The sequence below is a fragment of the Dipodomys ordii genome, unplaced genomic scaffold (assembly GCF_000151885.1).
Source record: "Dipodomys ordii isolate 6190 unplaced genomic scaffold, Dord_2.0 Scaffold12, whole genome shotgun sequence".
NCBI classification, from domain to species: Eukaryota; Metazoa; Chordata; class Mammalia; order Rodentia; family Heteromyidae; genus Dipodomys; species Dipodomys ordii.
The window spans coordinates 20,087,331-20,105,775 of record NW_012267228.1 but is presented as its reverse complement, the minus strand read 5'-3'; the positions used below and the strand labels follow the sequence as shown (position 1 = coordinate 20,105,775).

At 40.3% G+C, this 18,445-nt stretch overlaps 1 protein-coding gene across 7 annotated transcripts in view; it reads right to left on the bottom strand.

The window, feature by feature from the left end:
* Positions 1-18,445, bottom strand: part of Cadps (Ca++-dependent secretion activator) — a 451,304-nt gene that overhangs the window by 56,225 nt on the left and 376,634 nt on the right. For all 7 annotated transcript variants that reach the window (XM_013010381.1, XM_013010385.1, XM_013010383.1 and 4 more), the window contains 2 exons: positions 11,673-11,747; positions 10,713-10,796 (listed from right to left, as the gene is read on the bottom strand). In XM_013010381.1, the coding sequence (XP_012865835.1) occupies positions 10,713-10,796; positions 11,673-11,747 (159 nt within the window). The remainder of the gene's footprint in view (positions 1-10,712; positions 10,797-11,672; positions 11,748-18,445) is intronic.

Sequence of the window (18,445 nt, the reverse complement as noted above, 5' to 3'; positions counted from 1 at the left end):
AATACCACCCATCTGTATATACTTAAAAATAATGAAAATGGTACGTTTTGTTGCACATCTTATCATGGTTAAAAATGTACTTTTAATGAAATCCCAACAATAAATGCTGTTTAGAAATCTCAATAATCAGTACTGTTTTTACAGCGGTGGGTACTCTTGATACTACAAATTTTTCACAAGCAGTTTGTGGCTCAGCAAAGTGATAACTGGCTTTCAAAATTTCTTTTTCACTTGGAAAAAAATAAATTAAATGCTGAAATGTTAAAAAAAACCCAAACATTTCCCTAAATTTCTTACAAATGGAAAACTCTGTTTTCAGATAATGGGGTCTAAAACCTTTTCAGATAATGGAGACTAGCCTGTGACACAAGCTACTTGGAAGGCTGAGATTGGGAGGATCACCATTTGAGGACAGCCCAGGCTTCCCTCCCCCAAACCAAAAAAAGTCAGCGAGATCCTTTCTCAACCAGCAAAAAGCTGTGCATGGTGGTGACTGTCATCTCAGTTTTGTGAGAAGCATAAAAAAGAGGAATATGATCCATGCTGGCCCAGGGAAAAAGTAAGATTCTATCTGAAAAATAAACAACAAAAAAAAAGCAAAAAAAGAGCTAAAGGTATGGCTCAGATTATAAAGTGCTTGTCCAGAAAGCACAAATCCCTGAGCTCAACACCAATGGTGCCAAAGGAATTTTTTGTTTTTAGATAATGGAAAAAAGACATGGGGGTTAAGTCTTAACTCTCATCCAATCATGGGCTGTTCCTAGCTCAGTTTTCTCTTAGTCAATATTCAATTACTTAACACCTGATATACAGTCATATATGAAATAGTCATATTTACCAGTGACCAAATGCTGAGAGAGAGAGAGAGAGAGAGAGAGAGAGAGAGAAAGGGAGAGGGAGAGGGAGGGAGAAAGAGAAAGAGAAAGAGATGGGGGAGATTGAGAACCTAGAAAAGTTACATTGTTTTCCCCAGGGCACACAGCTAAGAAATGGTAGAGCTGGGATTTGTACTACATGGGTCTGACCTCTGAGTCCTCTACTGTATTACATGGACACCAAGCTGGCTTCTCTGAGCCTCAGTTTCCTCATCCGTAATCATAATCATGCCCACAATTTACCAAAATATGAAGATTAGTTTACAAAAGCATGAAGGTAAAATCAGAAGACGATGATGGAAACAGTTTGAAAAGCAAAACACATTATAATGTTCACCTATCACAAATCCTAAGTAGATAATATCCTCATGATTATTCTGAAGTGCCATCTTCCCCACCGGCATGCCTCTCTCCCCCAAGGCTACTGCAAAGCTTTAGGAGGGGACAGGGAAGGTGGGAGAGTACCCCGCTTTCCTATAACCATCCTTACACAAGAGCACAAAACCCCAGCTGCAGGGCTGTGGAGTGATCACAGCACAGCTTCTGTGCATGTTCATAAATATTGATTGTGATTAAACTATTATCATAATAATGAGGTAATAATGCCTCCTACAGCCCATCCTACCACACTACTCAAAGTCCCTACCTTTCATTAAATGAAGGGCTGCTGGCATAGCTTCAGAGTTGGGCAAGAGGCAGGGAAATGATCTGTATTAAGCAAAAGCATTCTGTTCCATGCACCGATTAGGAGCCGCAGCCTCATTAACGAGGAGAATTGTTCTTGTCTCCTGTTGCTTGGGGTACTGTGCTCTGAGACAGGATCCAGGAAGTGTATGTTCTCATCTCTCTTCTCCCCCGGGGCTTACTGAACAGATGCCTAATTCAAGTAGACCTGTTTTTCTTTCCAGTTTCCCTCATTCCTGTCTCCATCCTCTGTTACCAGAGAGGTTTCTTTTTTTTTTTTCTTTTTTGTAAACAATGCTCAAGGACTCCTTCAAAACCCCCTTAGTGCTGCTAAGACTTAACAATGATTGTACAACTTACTCATTGCCTAGCAGAGGCTAAGCGATTTATAAGTAAGTAATCTTCATGACAGTGAGCAGGATGATTATTCACTCTATAGCAAGGGGTAACTGGTCATCCTTGATGCCTTTGTCTTACTTCTTGGACTGCCTTAGCTTCAACTTGACTGTACAAATCATGTAGGCCATCATTGCTGATGACAACCTAGCCACCATATTCAGCCTATAACTGTTAATGGTAGTTCCTGTTTTCTTTCTGTCTTGTTTACTTTCTCATGGGTAAAGAGTAAGGAATAATGAACAAAAAGATGAGATGGGAGGCCAGGATTCTATGACTAAGCTAGCTGAACAGGCCATTTTTCTTTCTCTAGTTTCAGTTTGTATCCTGCAAAACAGGAAGGCTGAAAGTCTGTGTGACACCCCCCCTCCCGCCCCCAAACTTCTAGCACCTATTCTAATTGCCTGACTTTCGCCATGGCCCATGTACCATCTGTGGCACAGTTTCTTAAGATATTTCTTTCAACTTGCTCACTTAAAAAGTAATTATAACAGGACTCTTATAGTATTACTAAAATGGAAAATCAATGCCACTCGGAACAAGAGAGAGTATGCATAAAAATAAATACAATCAATGTAGAGAGAATGAATTTATTAAGTTTAAATTTGAGGTAGACATAGTTGGCTACTGAGCATGCTAACTGGAGGTGTCTCTGGTCTCTTTCATTTCTCTCTGTCTCTTTCTCTCTCTATATATATCCTTTCTCTCTCTCACACATGAAAAATCAAATATTTTACCAGTGTGATACACAGTACTATACTATAGGGAAACTTTCTCCTTAACATAAAGACAAAGATGAGAGAATTTGAAGGGAATAACCCTCTTACTATGCAACTGGTATTATTTTAGGGCTGAGCTTTTCTAACATACCACACTGTCATCAAAGATTCATAGTATGGATCCTAAACTTGGGAAGTACTCAGTAGCGGATGGTGAAAAGATGCTCTCTCTTTAAAAAAAAAAAAAAAGAAAAGAAAGCTCTCTTTGGTAGTGTTTGCTAATTTCCATGGTGCAAATACTCCCACCATGGTCAATTTCAGGCTGCCAATGTGACATCATAAATGTGGTGACAGGAAGAGATGCCGAGAATTGGTTCTTATCAGCAGGTAAGAACTGAGCAGATGCCAACACATCACTGGAAACACTAGATCAGAAAATCTCCAAAGTTCCTTCGATATATGTGCCCCAGATATAGTAATTGCCAGACAATAGAGATAAGAGTTGGCTTTGAAAATTAAAAAAATCTTTCTATCTCTACAGCTTCTAGCTCAGTAATGCACATACTGAAATCCCTTACAACAGGGTGGCTGATTGTAATATTCAGTACATAGTGATGTGACAGATAATACCTAAAATTTAATATTGAGTGTTGGTCCCATTCTACATAGGTAACTTCATTTAATTCTAACCACTATGCAACATGTGTGTCTTGTTATTCTTACTTTATGAGTCACCCAACTAGGGTTAGAGGTAATCTAATCTTAGAAAGGTGTAGAACTGGACACATAAGAACCCTCAGGCATACAGGCATGAACCTGACTCAAACCAAAGTATGCTTGGAGAACGGGATCTCCTTGTAGTGCTGGGGATGGAATTCAGAGCCTCATACATGCTAGACAAGTGCTTTACCACTGAGCTATACAGCCCCAGCCCTTGCCAACAGTTTAACAAGGTAGAAACTATATGTGTATGATAACATGCTAAAAATATACTAAATGCATTGGGACATAGCTTTGATGAATCAAAAGCCTGAATATAAGAACTGCTGAAAAGTACATGGGACAATATTGGTTATTTCTAGTTCTGGGGCATAATCTTAGTGGTTTATTGGAGAAATGAGAGGTATGTTGAGATTATTTGAGAAAAGGCTTGATTAAAAGCCTATTGAGTAAATTGAGGTTTACAAGGGCTATTTACAGAGCATCTACCGTGAGGTCAGGTATCCTCCATTGCTTGCCATTGTTGCTTGCTGTATGTTACAGTGATTCTCTGAAGTAGCCACTGTATCCTTATCTGACCGATGAGAAAACCGAGGCTCAGAAGTAATCAGGAGCTTCGCTAGTAATCTGGGCTTCACTAGCACAACTGTAACTTTTTGGTAATGAGCTTCCCATTGCCTGTGGTTTGGAAGTGCACTTTTCATTTCATAACAAATCATTTCCTATTTGAAGCTAAGTACATATTCAATATGTATTTCTTTCTTGGCTGGCATTTCTATGACCTGGTAGTTCAGCACCTTACAGCTTGAATAAGAGTGTCTGCTTTGAAAGTTATTCTGTCATCTACAGAATATTAAGAAATGGTTAACTTGTAAGGCTTCCTCAGGGTCGCTATAGACAGCAGGTGTGTTAATTGTCAAGAATATTTTGAAGGCAGCAACTAGAAATGAGGATGTCCTACTAGGTGATAAAACGATCTGTCATGGACCCCAAAGTCAATGTCAAATTCTAAAACATTAGGCAGTGGTGGAGTGGCTGATGAAATAGAGTAGAAGATGTGACAGGCTAATGCTTCAGGACTCTCCACTTCTTTAGGGCACAGTGTTTTTGTCCACTATGAAGAAAACACATCTGAAGAATCAAATAATAGCTTCTTTTCTTTTCCCCTTTCCTTTCCTTATCTCCCCCTACCTTCTTTCTTTCAACAGCAATGAGGACTGAATTCAAAGCTTGGCAAGAATTCTATCACTTCACCCATACTCCTTGCCCTCTTTTATTTGTATTTTGTTTCTGGAAATAGAATCTCACTAATTTTGCCTGGTTGCCCACAAACATGACATTTGCTTGCCTCTGCCTCTTAAATAGCTGCCATTACAGGGGCATGTCCCAGGCCTGGCTAATAATGGCTCTTTATGCTACTTTCCAAGGGTGGCTCTTAACATCAGCATCAGAAAACCACAAACCTAGGCACTGGCTTGTTTTGCAGAGCTGGTCTCTGACTTCCTTTAGCTTCTCCTGCTGAATGAATTTTAGTGAAATCACTGCTCTCAACCCTTGAATTCCATATCATGAGAAGAGGCCCATCTACGATCCCTGTCATATCCCTTGGGCTCTGCTCTTCCCCACATCCACAGGGACTTGTGGGTGCCAGAATATACAAGGCCCTTCCTTTATCCTCCAAGCCTTCCTAGGTAAATTCTAGGTAAATTCAGGCTAAATTTTACTTTTGGTTCAGGTTTACATATCATTGAACTGGCCACTTACCCCCCCCCCTCTTTCTGAATAATAATAATGCCTTAGGAACATATTTCTGTCATGCAAATGTACAGTAAGGGGCATTTTCTCCTTTATTTGTTGTTAAGTCCCCATGATACTTAGCATATGTCAAGTACTCAGTAAATACGTTGAATGAAGGACTAACATAAAACTGAAGACTATCTGGAATGCAAATGGAAATGGAAATTTTGAGTTTCGTGCTTCCAGTGTCATTGTAAAACTCGCTATTTATAAAACAATTTTATCCATCAGATGTGAAAAATAGATAACTCTCCCTCAGGATTGATATCAGTTAGTGAAGGATCCATGGAAGAGCCACTAATTGACTTCATTGGTGGGTTTCTGGGCCTCTATTGGGAAGAAAATTCTGGTCATCACGAAGTAATAAATTTAGAGTGAAGTCATAATGAAGTACTTAGTGAAGTACTTGGTGAAGTACTCCATGTCCCCTTATCTGTAAGATGGGAATAAGAACTGAACTTAATACATAAAGTGGTTGAGCATGCATGCAGATTACTTAGCACAGTTGTCAACATCAGCTATTAGCGACAGGCTAGGTGCCGACATTGTAATGTGATTCCAGCCACTGATTTGAGTCACATGGATTCTGCAGCTGATAATTCGAAGCTGTTACCTTCTGGAGGGTGGATGAACACCTTCCCTGTGCGTACCACCCACTGACAGTCCACACACTAAAAAGCCATCTCTCCTATACTGGGTACTCCCAAAGCCAATAGGAAAACACTAACAAACTCTTACAAGTATTCATCCTGTTCTAAAATGCAAAGTACTGTGCTCATAGAAGTATATTCCTCTGATCCAGTTTTGAATGATCAAGGTGACAGACTTGTTTGCAAGGATAATATCAAGGGCTTTGCACAAAGGCGGTGGATGCTGATGGTGTGTGGATGCCAATACTAGGCACTTAGCTTTTTTGCTCAAGGCTGGCACTCTACCACTTAAGTCACACCTCCATTTTGGGCTTTTTGCTTGTTAATTAGAGATAAGAGTCTGTCGGGTTTGTCTGTCCAGGCTGGTTTCAAACTGTGAACCTTAGATCACAGCCTCAGATTCTCAGCCTTCTGAGTAGCTAGGATTATAGGCGAACTACCAACATCTGGTTGGAGGCTTCTGCTTTACACTGACTGCCCCCCCCTACACTTTTTGTCACAGATTCTAGTGGTGGGGGAGTGTTTCAGTATTAAGCAACAAAACAATGAACACTGGCAAAAGATAACAAAAATGAAACAAAATGTTGACTAGGGGAATTTGTGATCTAGAAGATTGGATATGCAGGTTTGAGCTCCTTCTCCTTTCTGGGCTCTGTTAGGACCATCTCAAATGGAGCTGTTTGACAGGAGGGTCATGGTTGAATTCTGGTGACACTGGAGGAGTTGATACAACTGTTCTGTTGATTTAGAGTGAAAGTGGTGCCCAGTCCCCCGCATTGTCTTCCCTTGGTAGAGGCCCCGCACCTTGAAGTTTAAGAGTAGAGAAATGCTCAGGTGGGGCTAAGGGCTCAATTTTTCTGGGCTTCAGTATCATCCTTTGCTCCAGAGCACTGATGGATTTAAATCAGATCCCAGAGAAAATACATTTAAAGTACTTAGCTTGGTGCCAGGCAGTCAGGAAGCACTTAAGGAATAGGAGGTATACATTTGTGATTAGGTTAGACTTCCAAATTCAGCTAACACACCTACAGTCATATCACCTTAGAGGAAATGAAAGGTCCTGTGTTCCAGATCACCTAGCTTCAAGGTCAGGGGCAGAGCTAGACTGTCTGGTCAAACATGTCTTTCTTGCTGTATCCCATTCTCCAGCAGAATTTTCTCAGCTGAGCTTTGCTCTTCAACACATCATATCATTCGTGGGCCTTTCACCTTTGCCCTCTCCCACAGAGTCTCCACCTCCCAAACCCACTCAATCCCTAAACGCTGGTCTGTTACCTGCAACTCCTGCCTCATGGCTATGCCAACTGCTTTTCTCTCTGGAAGATTTTTTTCTTTGTCTTTATCCATGGCTGACTCCTACGTTCCCTCCCGGTGGCATCTCTGCCATGGGATCTTGTCTGAATAACCCTTGCTCTCCCATTTATGTCCTGTGCAATGCTTCCTCTACTTGATCATTGGCTTCCTTTCCCCACCCCCTACCTCCTTCACTAAAGCAGCACTGCGTTTGTGTTTTGCTGTGACCCAGCACCTAGCACACTAGCTGAAACCTATCTGAAGACAGATACTGCATGAGAGAATACTCAGTCAGTGAATGAATGCATTCAAGGGCCAGTGTATTTGTTAGCACCTGGACAAGCCTGAGGAAAGCATGAGCAATTTCTAGGAGAAGGACCTGGCGCCACTGCTTGTCCTGTTCCTTGGCCTCCAAAAAGAACAGCGCGAGGCTACCACAAGCCAGGGACCTTTCCAAACAGGCAGCCCCCACAAAAGCACATCTTGCAGGCAGAGGAAATGGGCGGATAGTTGCTAATTGCATCTTCCAACTGGGCTGATCTTTGAAAAGTTCGAGGCGCCTGCCTGCCTCCATCCATCTCAGGCTGCAACTGCTGCTGAGGGAGGGGAGCAGGGTGCGTTGGGCGCCTCTCAGGCTGGCACAAGGAAGCCACATCTCATCCTCCCTCCTCCCCCAGCTCCTCTCCAAGAGAGGAAGCAGTGCAGATGGAGATGAGAAATAAATATTCCTGCCTGCTCCGCGCCACTGCAGACGTTTTCCAAAATGTCTGGCTTGGACCATGAAATCTAGCCCACCCAGGAAAGGAAAGGAGGCGCTCAGCAGGAGAAAGAGGGGGAAAGGGTGGCATATTTGTCGATACTCGTCATCTTTCTTGGGAGGGGGGGACAGCGCACATGGCTCAGCCCCGCTGAGGTGGGGACGTGGTAAATGCACAGTAATAACTTGAAGAATGGAATCAGACATGGGAGCAAAGTGAAGGTAAACATGCCAGACTATCTGCAATGTCTCTACACCTCTGTCCAGGGTCCTAGGATGCACAACGAGTTCTTTCATTGGTTTTTGACTTCTCACAATACCACCTCCCCCCACCCACCCACCCTGGTAAGCTCTTATCACCTCCACTCAACCCCTGGGAATTGTGCTTCAGGCTTCCTTCAAAGGCCTTTTGCAATTTGGGCAGGAACTCAGAATCTATGTGTGGAGATATTCCTGCCACCTCGAAGCACAGCTCGCCTGCTCTAATACTGGAATCCTGGCAGGAGATGAGAACATCGGCTGCAAATGAGAAGTGGGTGCTTTGGGCTTTGGGATGGCCAAGTGTGTGGGAGAAGTGTCACTAAGAAGGGAAGTTACAGGCCCAGCAATAGGCACTGAACTGTTCTGCATTACAGGGCCTTCGCTAGGCCTGCTGAGAGGCTGCAAAATGTCTCAGGAAAGGAGAGAAGAAAATGAGAATTGGAGCCTGAAAACTCTTGCATAGGACATCCTCGTCTTTGCTTCTAACCAGCTAGGGCTGATGTTCTTGATCTGGTAGCCACCAGACCTTCCTCCACTAGACCTCTTGGTAAGTCAGTCATTAAGGTAGAGCCGTGGGTAGGTCAAAAGATGGGCCAATAAAGAGCAATGGAGCCTTCTTGGTTTTTATGAGTTCAAGTCCAGGGTAGTGAAAATACTTGCTTCAAATGAATACTCAAAGCAAGTGATGTCTTCGGTAGATATGAGGGGAACATGTTTCAGAAATGATACAACATTTCATTCTGTCCTTTCTCATTATTTCTATGATTTCACTCAGGAAGGAAACATTGTCTTTAATATTTCCCACTCATGTGAACTAAATCTTTGTGAATCTTTCCCACTCAGTTGCTCATCTGCTTTCTTGTGCCAGGCTATTGCTAGCTGAATACCATTTTCTCCAGGAAGCCATTCATGGTGGGGGAAAGCTAATAGAAGACTCAAGTTCTTGTTGCCACTCTGCCATTGCTGTGTGACTGGAGACAATGATTCCTTCTGGCTGAGCCTTTGTTTCTTTGTAAACAAATGGGGTAGACAGGTTACCTTTCGGCTGTGACATATTAGAGGTGCTTCTGGAGAATGAAATTGGATAGAATTCCTATCGTCACTATCTTCTTCTCATCCAACCATTGCCAACAAAAAAATTCAAGGGAATAAGGCTATCATTGGCTGTGAGAACATGGAGAGGTGATCTAGAAATGGTTTGAAGTGTCACAGCCAATGTTTCCCTTAATTTCCAGGAAGAGTATATATAGGTTAAGAAAAGGCCAAAGTAGGGTATATTTGGAAAATGCGGTGTCCATGTATGCTTGACTCTTATTACATGTTACTAAGCCCAGATGCTTATTTTCTGAGGTCTACTATAAGCTAGGACTATGCTATGTTCTTTCACCATTTTCTCAATACATTATGGATGGTATTAGCGAGAGCACGCGGGGCAGACGACACTCCCGAGGGTCAGAGAGAATGACACCTGCTCAGGATCCCTGAGCTGGTTAATATTTGCTAATAGGATTTGAACTCAGTTTTCAGGGATGCCAAACGTGATGTTGCGCTATAAACTATCACACGCTGGGCCTCGTCTTGGCATTCAATACCCATCTGGGAGAATCCTCAGTCAGGCTGAAGACACACATACTGTAGGCCCTAGGTAGGTTGCCTTTCTTATGGCAGTGTGGAAAGCAAACAGCTCTGAGCAGGCAGGAAGGGTGAGAGAGCTGGGTCCTAGAAGCAGCCCGTGGAGCATTCCATGTATTTATCAGAAACATACCTGCTTCTATCCACCTTTACCTTGCTTTCCTCCTTGACCCATTCTGGCACAAGATCAGAACCCCTCAAAATTTGCTCTCATCTGCTGAAGAAGTTGTATGCAAATGACTCCCAAGCCCAGACAGGTATGAATCCTAGAAACCACCACGAGGGGGCTCAGCAGGCCACACACAGGCGTCCAGTCTCCAGAGACCCCCAGGGATCGGCTAGCTTTTGCTGCCTGTGGTTGTGCGTCTGTGCAAGCCCATGCAGCACTGTAGAATTCTTTGTTAAGTCTCCTGGTTTTTAAATGTGTGCAACAAATTCAATTAAGAAAATCATACCCAGTGCAGTAAGGACCACATAAAACACACTTGCAGCTCTATCTGACCTATGGGTCTCCATGTACAATCTCTAAAACAAATATTCCTCACTTATATATAGGGAAGGGAAGGATGGGTCTGAACAACTGATTTTCCTGAAGTAGCAGAGAGTAGGTGAAGGCCAGCAGCCCTCTGCATGCATATGCATAGAGGGATATGTGCCTGTGTATAAGCAATTTGTGTAAGCACAAATTCTACACATGCACATGTACCTTTGTGGATGGAGTAGAAATGATGCTGGGGTAGCGTCATTATGAAATATCCTGCCTTATTCTCTTAAGAGGGTTAATATGATACCTTAATAATTGACTGCAGTAAACACACATAATCAGATTTCCCCCAAAACAAAGAGATACAATATCACTCCTCCTGTAAGCACAACCCAAACTAAAACAGAAACCTTAACCCAGGAGGGAAAATAGCTCTTTACTTACGGTAAATGACAGAAAGGAAGAAAACAAGGTCCCTTCATCGTATCTGGATAGTTTTGCCAGGACGCCTTCCAAGATAGTTACGAACTAGTAAAACAGCAGAAAGAAAAAAATATTATCTCAAACTCATTGCTCACAATAAGGCGCAGTGTTTCCCAACCTCTCAGAAAATGAATGCTCTGTTCATTTCTGCTTTCAATTATTTAATTCCCACCTTTGGGGGGAAAAAAAGAGCCTGCCGTTACATGGAAATATTTGACTTATCCGGCTTTCTCTCATTATTATGTGATTGCAAATATAGAGTGCTCCAGAAGTGAAAAGTGACAAAATATTATTGAGTTGCATATAACATGCGATAATATTAAATGCACTTTTCAAAATCCAAAACTGCGCAAAGCAGTTTTTTTTTACGTTACATATTAGCACTACATTTAATCCAATCTATTTTTATTTGTATTTTATCAGTAATTTGGGGGAAACAGAAGTTTAGCACTGGCAAATATAAATGTCTTCCCATTCAACATTACTTAGTTAAAATTCTATAATTCATGAGGATGACTGAAATAGCTTTATCTGACTTTTATGTTTTATTATGACTCTCACTGCATGTAAAACTAGAGGAAAAGGGGATTTCATGATGGCACAATTTCTTGTTACCATTTAACTTTCTGTATTTAAAAATCTAAACTTTGTCAGCACTGAAAAACAAAACAAACATTTCCCATCTAACCTAGAGCAACATGCAGGGACCAAGTCTTATTAAGTTAACATATGCCACTTCATCAATTTATTTTCACACAGCTCACAATCATCAGAAAATCATTCAGAGCTGTGGCTGGGTGATGTACAGTCTTGTTTCCCTGAGACAGAAAGTACCCAATTCAACTTTTTAACGTGTTACATTTTAATGGAAATGCAGACATAACAAAACAACATTCACAATGAAGCCTTTCTGAAAGTTACCTTTGCCACCAAGAGTGTTATCATTTCTTTAACAGTTTCTTCAATCAACTCGTCTATTTTTGAATGATACTGATGCTAAAGAACACAGAAAGACAAATATTAGCAGGTTTGGGAGGTGATGGCTCTATACCCATCAATAATTTTTAGACCACATCAACTATATATAAATAAAGCCTGGCCTGCAGACCCAGTGTATTTTCCTAGTTCTAGAAACATCTGTAAGATTTAGACTCCAGGTCTTTGATGGAGAGAGATCTAAAGCTCTTAAAATAAAAAAAGTTAGCAGACTCATTGTTCCTCACCCAAGGCTTTAGAGAGCTTTGATGTGTGTAGACGCACCACACCATACACACACACACACACATTTATGAGTAGCACACATGAATGGCTTCATAGCCTAGCAGTGTGTTGATCTGAATTTTGCTAGGTAAGATACCACTGTAATCTAGGAAAGGAGAAGAAAAATTATCTTGGGGAAGCTGCTAGGGATATGTGACTTATTTAGCTCGGTTCCTCCAAAAGGAATCTGACCAAGACACCAATTTTGTAAAAACTGCTCTGAATCCTTCATGTACTTTGAGTTCATTCCCCAGAGCTCACCTGTTTCTCTCTAGGTATTGACTCAGTGTCTACACAAAAGGGTCTCTTGCTGAACCCTTGTGGTAAGCCACCTGATTTTCTCCACTTAGGAATAAGCAGACCTAGGTTCAGAGCCTCTATTAAAACTGCTGCTAAGTTTTTCAATTTCTCTAACTGTGGCTGTCGATTAAATTTAAACAGTAATGTGAAAACAAACCCCCACACAAACAAAAATCTGCTGTAAATGCCAGGGAAAAGGAAAAGCAATTTCAACACAGAGTATTATATGCCAGCTCCTTGACATTTATTAAATGATTTTAAGTATCCATTTGAATTATTCTGTATTTCCTTAACAAAACAACAACAACAATAACGCAAAACATTGTTATTTGGAAGGAAAATGCACTTACCCACTCTTTAGCAAACTTTCAGAAGGATGATTAATTAGGAACAGAAAAGAAAAAAAAAGGAACAGTGCAAATAAAAATTAGGACAAAAGGACACATGAGAAAATAAAAAACAAACGATTCAAAATTATGAACACATATAGAAAGAAGCTATAGCAATGTGTGGCTCAATATTCTGATAACTGGCAAGCAAAATGTTTGAGAATGAGCCAATATTTGAGGGGCTTGTTTGTAATTGGAAGACCTGGATAAAGTCCCAGGGCAAAGTTGAGAAGTAATTGCCTGTAAAAATTTAGCTTAGTTTCTTTATCTGTAAAAAAAAAATAAAAGAAAACAAAATATATACTGATACTATAACTAGAGAGGACATGAGTATGAAGAATTGATTTTAGAAAGGAAAATAACACTAAACTGGTATAGAGATTTTTAAAAGCTATATATTTTAAAATATCCAGAACAGAGGATTTTGAATGTTTCTACCACAGTCACAAAAGATAAATGTTTAAGATGTGTTTTAAATATCCTGATTTGACCATTAGAAAATATACACATATCAAAACCTTATATTATATCCCATAAGTGTATGTAATAAGCATGTTCAATCAAGAATAAAAGAAATTTAAATATTTTTATCTGATATGTTTTAGCATTACTATAAAAAAATCAATGTCTACGTCCTTTCCTGGCGTGAAGTGCTCACATTCATAGATCTGAAGATGTCATAAGGGTCTAGAAGTGAAAACATTTCCCCAGTTGTAATTGCAATTTAGACATTATTTCTTCATCAAGTAGCTGATATGGGTTGAGAAAGATGATCTTATTTCTTAGTCACCCTCCTCCTCATATTAGTTGATTAGAGACAAAAAGCAAACAGCCTATGGTGTTTAGTTGTGATGAATCAGAACCCAGGTTGGATATACTGTGAAATTCAAGAGAGGGTTTACTCATAAGTGGCATAAATCTGAAGCTAAATGCAAAGAAAAGAAACTGCAGATTTCTATGCTAGAAGCACAAAGAAAGATGTCAGAGAAAAAGAATTTGGGACTATTGACAAGGTTCCAGATTCTTTTTTAGGTCTTGAGAGATAAGATCCAGAATCACATCCTTACTTTCCTTCCTCATATGACTGCCTCACTCCACTGGGTTTTCTGTGGATTTCTATAAAATGACTCACATTTATTAAATTAATTATGGAATTAAACTGAATCAGAAACCCTCACTGTGTGCAAAATAATACATGAACATCAGCATAAGGGCTTCTCACTTGGCGAAGAAGAACATCATTGGGAATATGAACACACTCATGAACAACTTGGCTGAAGTGGTAAAAATAGACAAAAGCAATAGTTCTCCACACACTAAGAATGAATCAAGGTCTTGGTGTGAATGGCAACTGGTTTAAGTGCTAATTGAAAAAGACAAGCAGGAGCTGGGGAACTAGTTCTAGTTTTTTCATATGGAGACACGGTGCACACACTTGGATCATGGAGTCATGGTGTTTTGTGGGAATCTTTCTTCGATTTCTTGGTCCCTAATCATCAGCTAGGTAGTCCTACTATTATTCTTTTGTACTCCATACAAATATAATGACTTCTACTCTTCTCTTGTTATAATGAATATTTTTTTTACTTATAAAAAGTGGTTTGATATGATTGTTCTGTCTCTTGTTTCCAAAGAAATTTGTACAGGACAATTGTATTGCTTTATTTTCTTATCTCTGAAATAGGACTAGAATTATCACTGCTTTGAATGTAGAAGTCAGATTTACCTAACCACAAAATGACAAAATATATAGAAATATGGCTTAAAAACTTAGAAGTGCTGCATGGCAGTATCAATACTCTGCAGGACCATTACTAATTAGCCTGGTGGTTACATGTGTGCACACATTTCTCCAAACTCACCTAGGATCTATACTTTACTAGATGTCAATTTTTCCTTAACTGAACTTAATTAAAGTTTAATTTGGGTCATGGTAGGGCAAAGTAATAATTATTCTCTTAATGATAGAGTGAAGTGGTAAATGTCAAAACAGCCCCCCATTCCTAGATGGGAATTCATAAAATATAAGGATCTGTTTTGTCAGATGTTCCTTATACTTGATTAACTTGCTTTTCTGGAGCAACAGTGAGACTCTGCCTTTATATTCTGCTCTTTCTGAGATATAATGTTCCAGGCAGATGCAAAGCCTCATAAAGACAGACAGACAGACAGACAGACAGACAGACAGACACACACACACACACACACACACACACACACACTGTGGCCTCTCCAAATTGTCACATTTTCTACCAGATTATCTTACCAGGAAATGCTTGCAGTCTGGATCAGCCATCCAATTCTACTGTGAGTTCCCACAAGCATCTTTCCTATTTCCCCGTTCTCTGTTTGGCCTTCTTAGATTTACTTGACCTACACTTAAGTGATACCGTGGGGGCTCTGGATCACGGTGACAAGCTATCAAGAGAACTACTGATTTTCATAGGTATGAAAAGTTTGGGAACTTCACTTTTGCTGCAGATTCGCAATCACTGTGTGAAAAGCATTCCACTTGACTTCCTGTGCTGCACATTTTGCCTTGTCATGGAACAGATTGTGTGTATGTTGTCTTTCTGCTAAGACCATCTGACCTTGGAAATGAGATGAAAACACACTAGACCAAGTGAGAAACTCTTTAATACACAATTTCCTCTCTATTGGTACTTCACAAATTTTAATGAAAAAATAAATATTTAAGATGGAAAAGTATGGTTAACAAATGTCTCAACAGCTGCCTGTAGATGAGAAATTATCCCAATGATGAAATTCAGGAAGTGGTCTTGAAATTGAAGATTATATCACCTCCTTAGGACTTTAGTCTAAAGCAGGTTGATGGAGGTAGAAATCAGATGGCAACCAGTATTAGAAAAAAGATTTATAAGATGAGCTCAATATTCACAAAGTGCAAACTACATAAAAGACACTGGGCTTTCCTCTATTCTTATCCCAGTTCTAGGATGCTACATTTCAATTCTGCTCAATCTTATGTTAACAAGTCAGTTCTACTTTAGAGATGAATATCCCCATTCTACAAAGTGAGAAAAGTCATTCAGGGACTATTTCCATGTGACCTCCCACTGAAGTTCTGCTCAAAATTAGAGCTACAATACCAAGGCACTCAGGGGAAGTACAATCATATCTGGCTACATCCTAATTTTTCTTAGCCACTGGGTATTCTAAGATTAGAAGGAACCTTATTTCTCACTGGCTGGTCACTTAGGCCTCTGGTTTATTTATACTGAGGAGAAATGTCATGGTAGGTGTTTCTAACATAGCTTGGGAAAATCTGGATATCCTTAGGCTAAGAACCATAGGTTGAAATGCAGTATTTAGTCTCTCATTCCCACTCTATATGTGCATGGGTTTCTCAAGAAAAAAAATAAGAAGAAGAAATGGGTGCATACCTCAGTTATTGTTTTCATTAAAAATGTGAGTCTTATGAGGGAAAATACATACACCTTTGAAAATAGAACAAGGTCCAGAAAGAAATAGCCTTAAAAAGGTTACAATTCGGATAAATCCAGGATAATTCTTTAATCTTACATCTAGATATTGGGGTACTGGATCTCCAATTTTAAAAAGATACATGGCTCAAATGGTTGTGCATCACATGCTAGATCTCTCATGGGTAAATTTGTGACAATAAAGTTGCAGGTTATATAGTTTGGTAGCTGAGAACTCATAGTATATAGTGATCAAGCCACAAGACCATCTTTTTTTCTTCTAGAAAACCAGACTCTGAGGTTAAGCCAGGATCATTCTACTTTCACACAGAGATGATAAGAGATTAAGACGAAAGCCAGGCTCCAATTGTGATAAAAGTCAACTTATTATTTCTCATCATATACATTCAACCAGGATCTATGGCTTCATCCAAGGAGGTTCATAGGTCACCTGAAACTGTAAAGGAATTTTTGTTCATGGATTTTGGACAACTCTGCTACCCTTCCCTATTTTGGTTATTCTTCACAAACACCTAACTCCAAAGAAAAATGTTATGATTAGAGTGACTTAGTTTGCTTAGAAGAAATGAGGGAGCTCCTTGCCCAAGGCGCTAAGAGAAACACAGGGCCCAGGGAGACCACTCTTACCACATCAACTCTCTCACGTCCTAGAATGGTGTTTCCTTAGGAAATCTAGTCAACATATCTTTCTCAAAATTACCCGAGGGGAAAAAACAAACATTGAACTCTAACAAACTTTAAAAACTCATTTTTTCTTGCTTTGAAGGAAGTTACCAAGAAGTTAAAAACAACCACAACAACAATTGGGTGCTGGTGGCTCCTAGGTACTCAGGAGGCTGAGATCTGAGGATTACAATGCAAAGCCAGCCCCGGAAAGAATGTCTGTGAGACTCTTATCTCCAATTAAGTACCCGAAAACTGGAAGTGGCACTGTGACTCAAAGTGGTAGAGCGCTAACCTTAGCAGAAGAGCTTAGGGACAGTGCCAAGGCCCTGAGTTCAAGCTCCATAACTGAAAGAAAAAGAAGTTCGAGAAAAGACAATCTACAGAGTGGAAGAGACCAAAATCATGTATATAATAGTCTATCATGAAGGAGATAGTAAAAAAAAAAAATAAAAACAAAAAACTCTTACAACTCAACAACGAAGACATGAATAATCGGGTTAAAAATTAGGTAAAGGATGAAGTATAATTCAATTGAAAAACAAGAACAACAACAAAAAAAGCAGTAACAGTGGCTCAAGGGGAGACATTCAGAAAGAATAGTTAGTATTCTAGGAAATATACACTCAAAGAGCTGTTTAGTGAATTTCAGAGATTTCCTGAACAAGGTTTTGAAAGTGGGCTTTGTGAAGCCTAAAAGCTTGCTGAGTCCCCCAGAGAAGCTAGAGTGGGCGGTGGGTGTGAAGAGGTAAAAGTTGGAGAGGAACTCACCAGCTTGGGCTCTGGGTCCCCTCCCCCCTTCCTTCTTCACCTCCCTTTACCATTCATTCAGCGCAGCTCTATTTTTAGCTCTGTCACAGGCTGGCCTTCTGGGTAAAATCTGAAGAAGTGATGTTTGTAGCTGAAAACATAATGCTGGAGCAACGCTATCATTTTACAGACAAGGAAACTGAGGCCTAAAGAGGCAGACTGACTTGTGCAATTCTAGTTTGCAGTGAAACCATTGTGAGAATTCAAGCAGCTACTTAGCCAACCAAGGCCTTTTCCCAGGGGTTAATGCTAGCTGCCCAAGTCTTTCTCTTTAAATTATTTTTTTGTATACCAGACTTCCAAACTAGTAACTCAAACTCAGGTCTGTGGACCAGCTAGGAGAATCAGTATAGCCAGAGAACTTGTCAGAAATGCAAATCTGCATCCCACAGTCCAGAAGCTCTTGGACAGGACGCAATGAATTGGGTCTTCTGAAGCTCTCTGGATGGTGTTTGGGATTTGAGAATCATGGTACCAGATCTCATGTAGCAAGTGGAGCTGGGAAAGAAAATCCAGGGCCTGGGCATTTGACTTCAGTGCCTAGAACTTGCTCCCTGGGAAAAGCTTGAAAGGAAAATCAAATGAGGAACAGAAGCTAGCAGGAGGCGGCTGAGGAAGCTCACTTGTAGGGGGTGGGGAACAAGGTTGGAGAAGATCTTGCCAGGAAGAGAATACCACCAACCCACATTTAAAAATGGAAGGTGCCGAAAGAGAAAATAAATAACGAATAAGGAGCAAATATAATTTAGTAAAAATTCTGAGCCTGTAAGGCTGGTATTGAAAGATCTGATTTAGGAGCAATTGATGC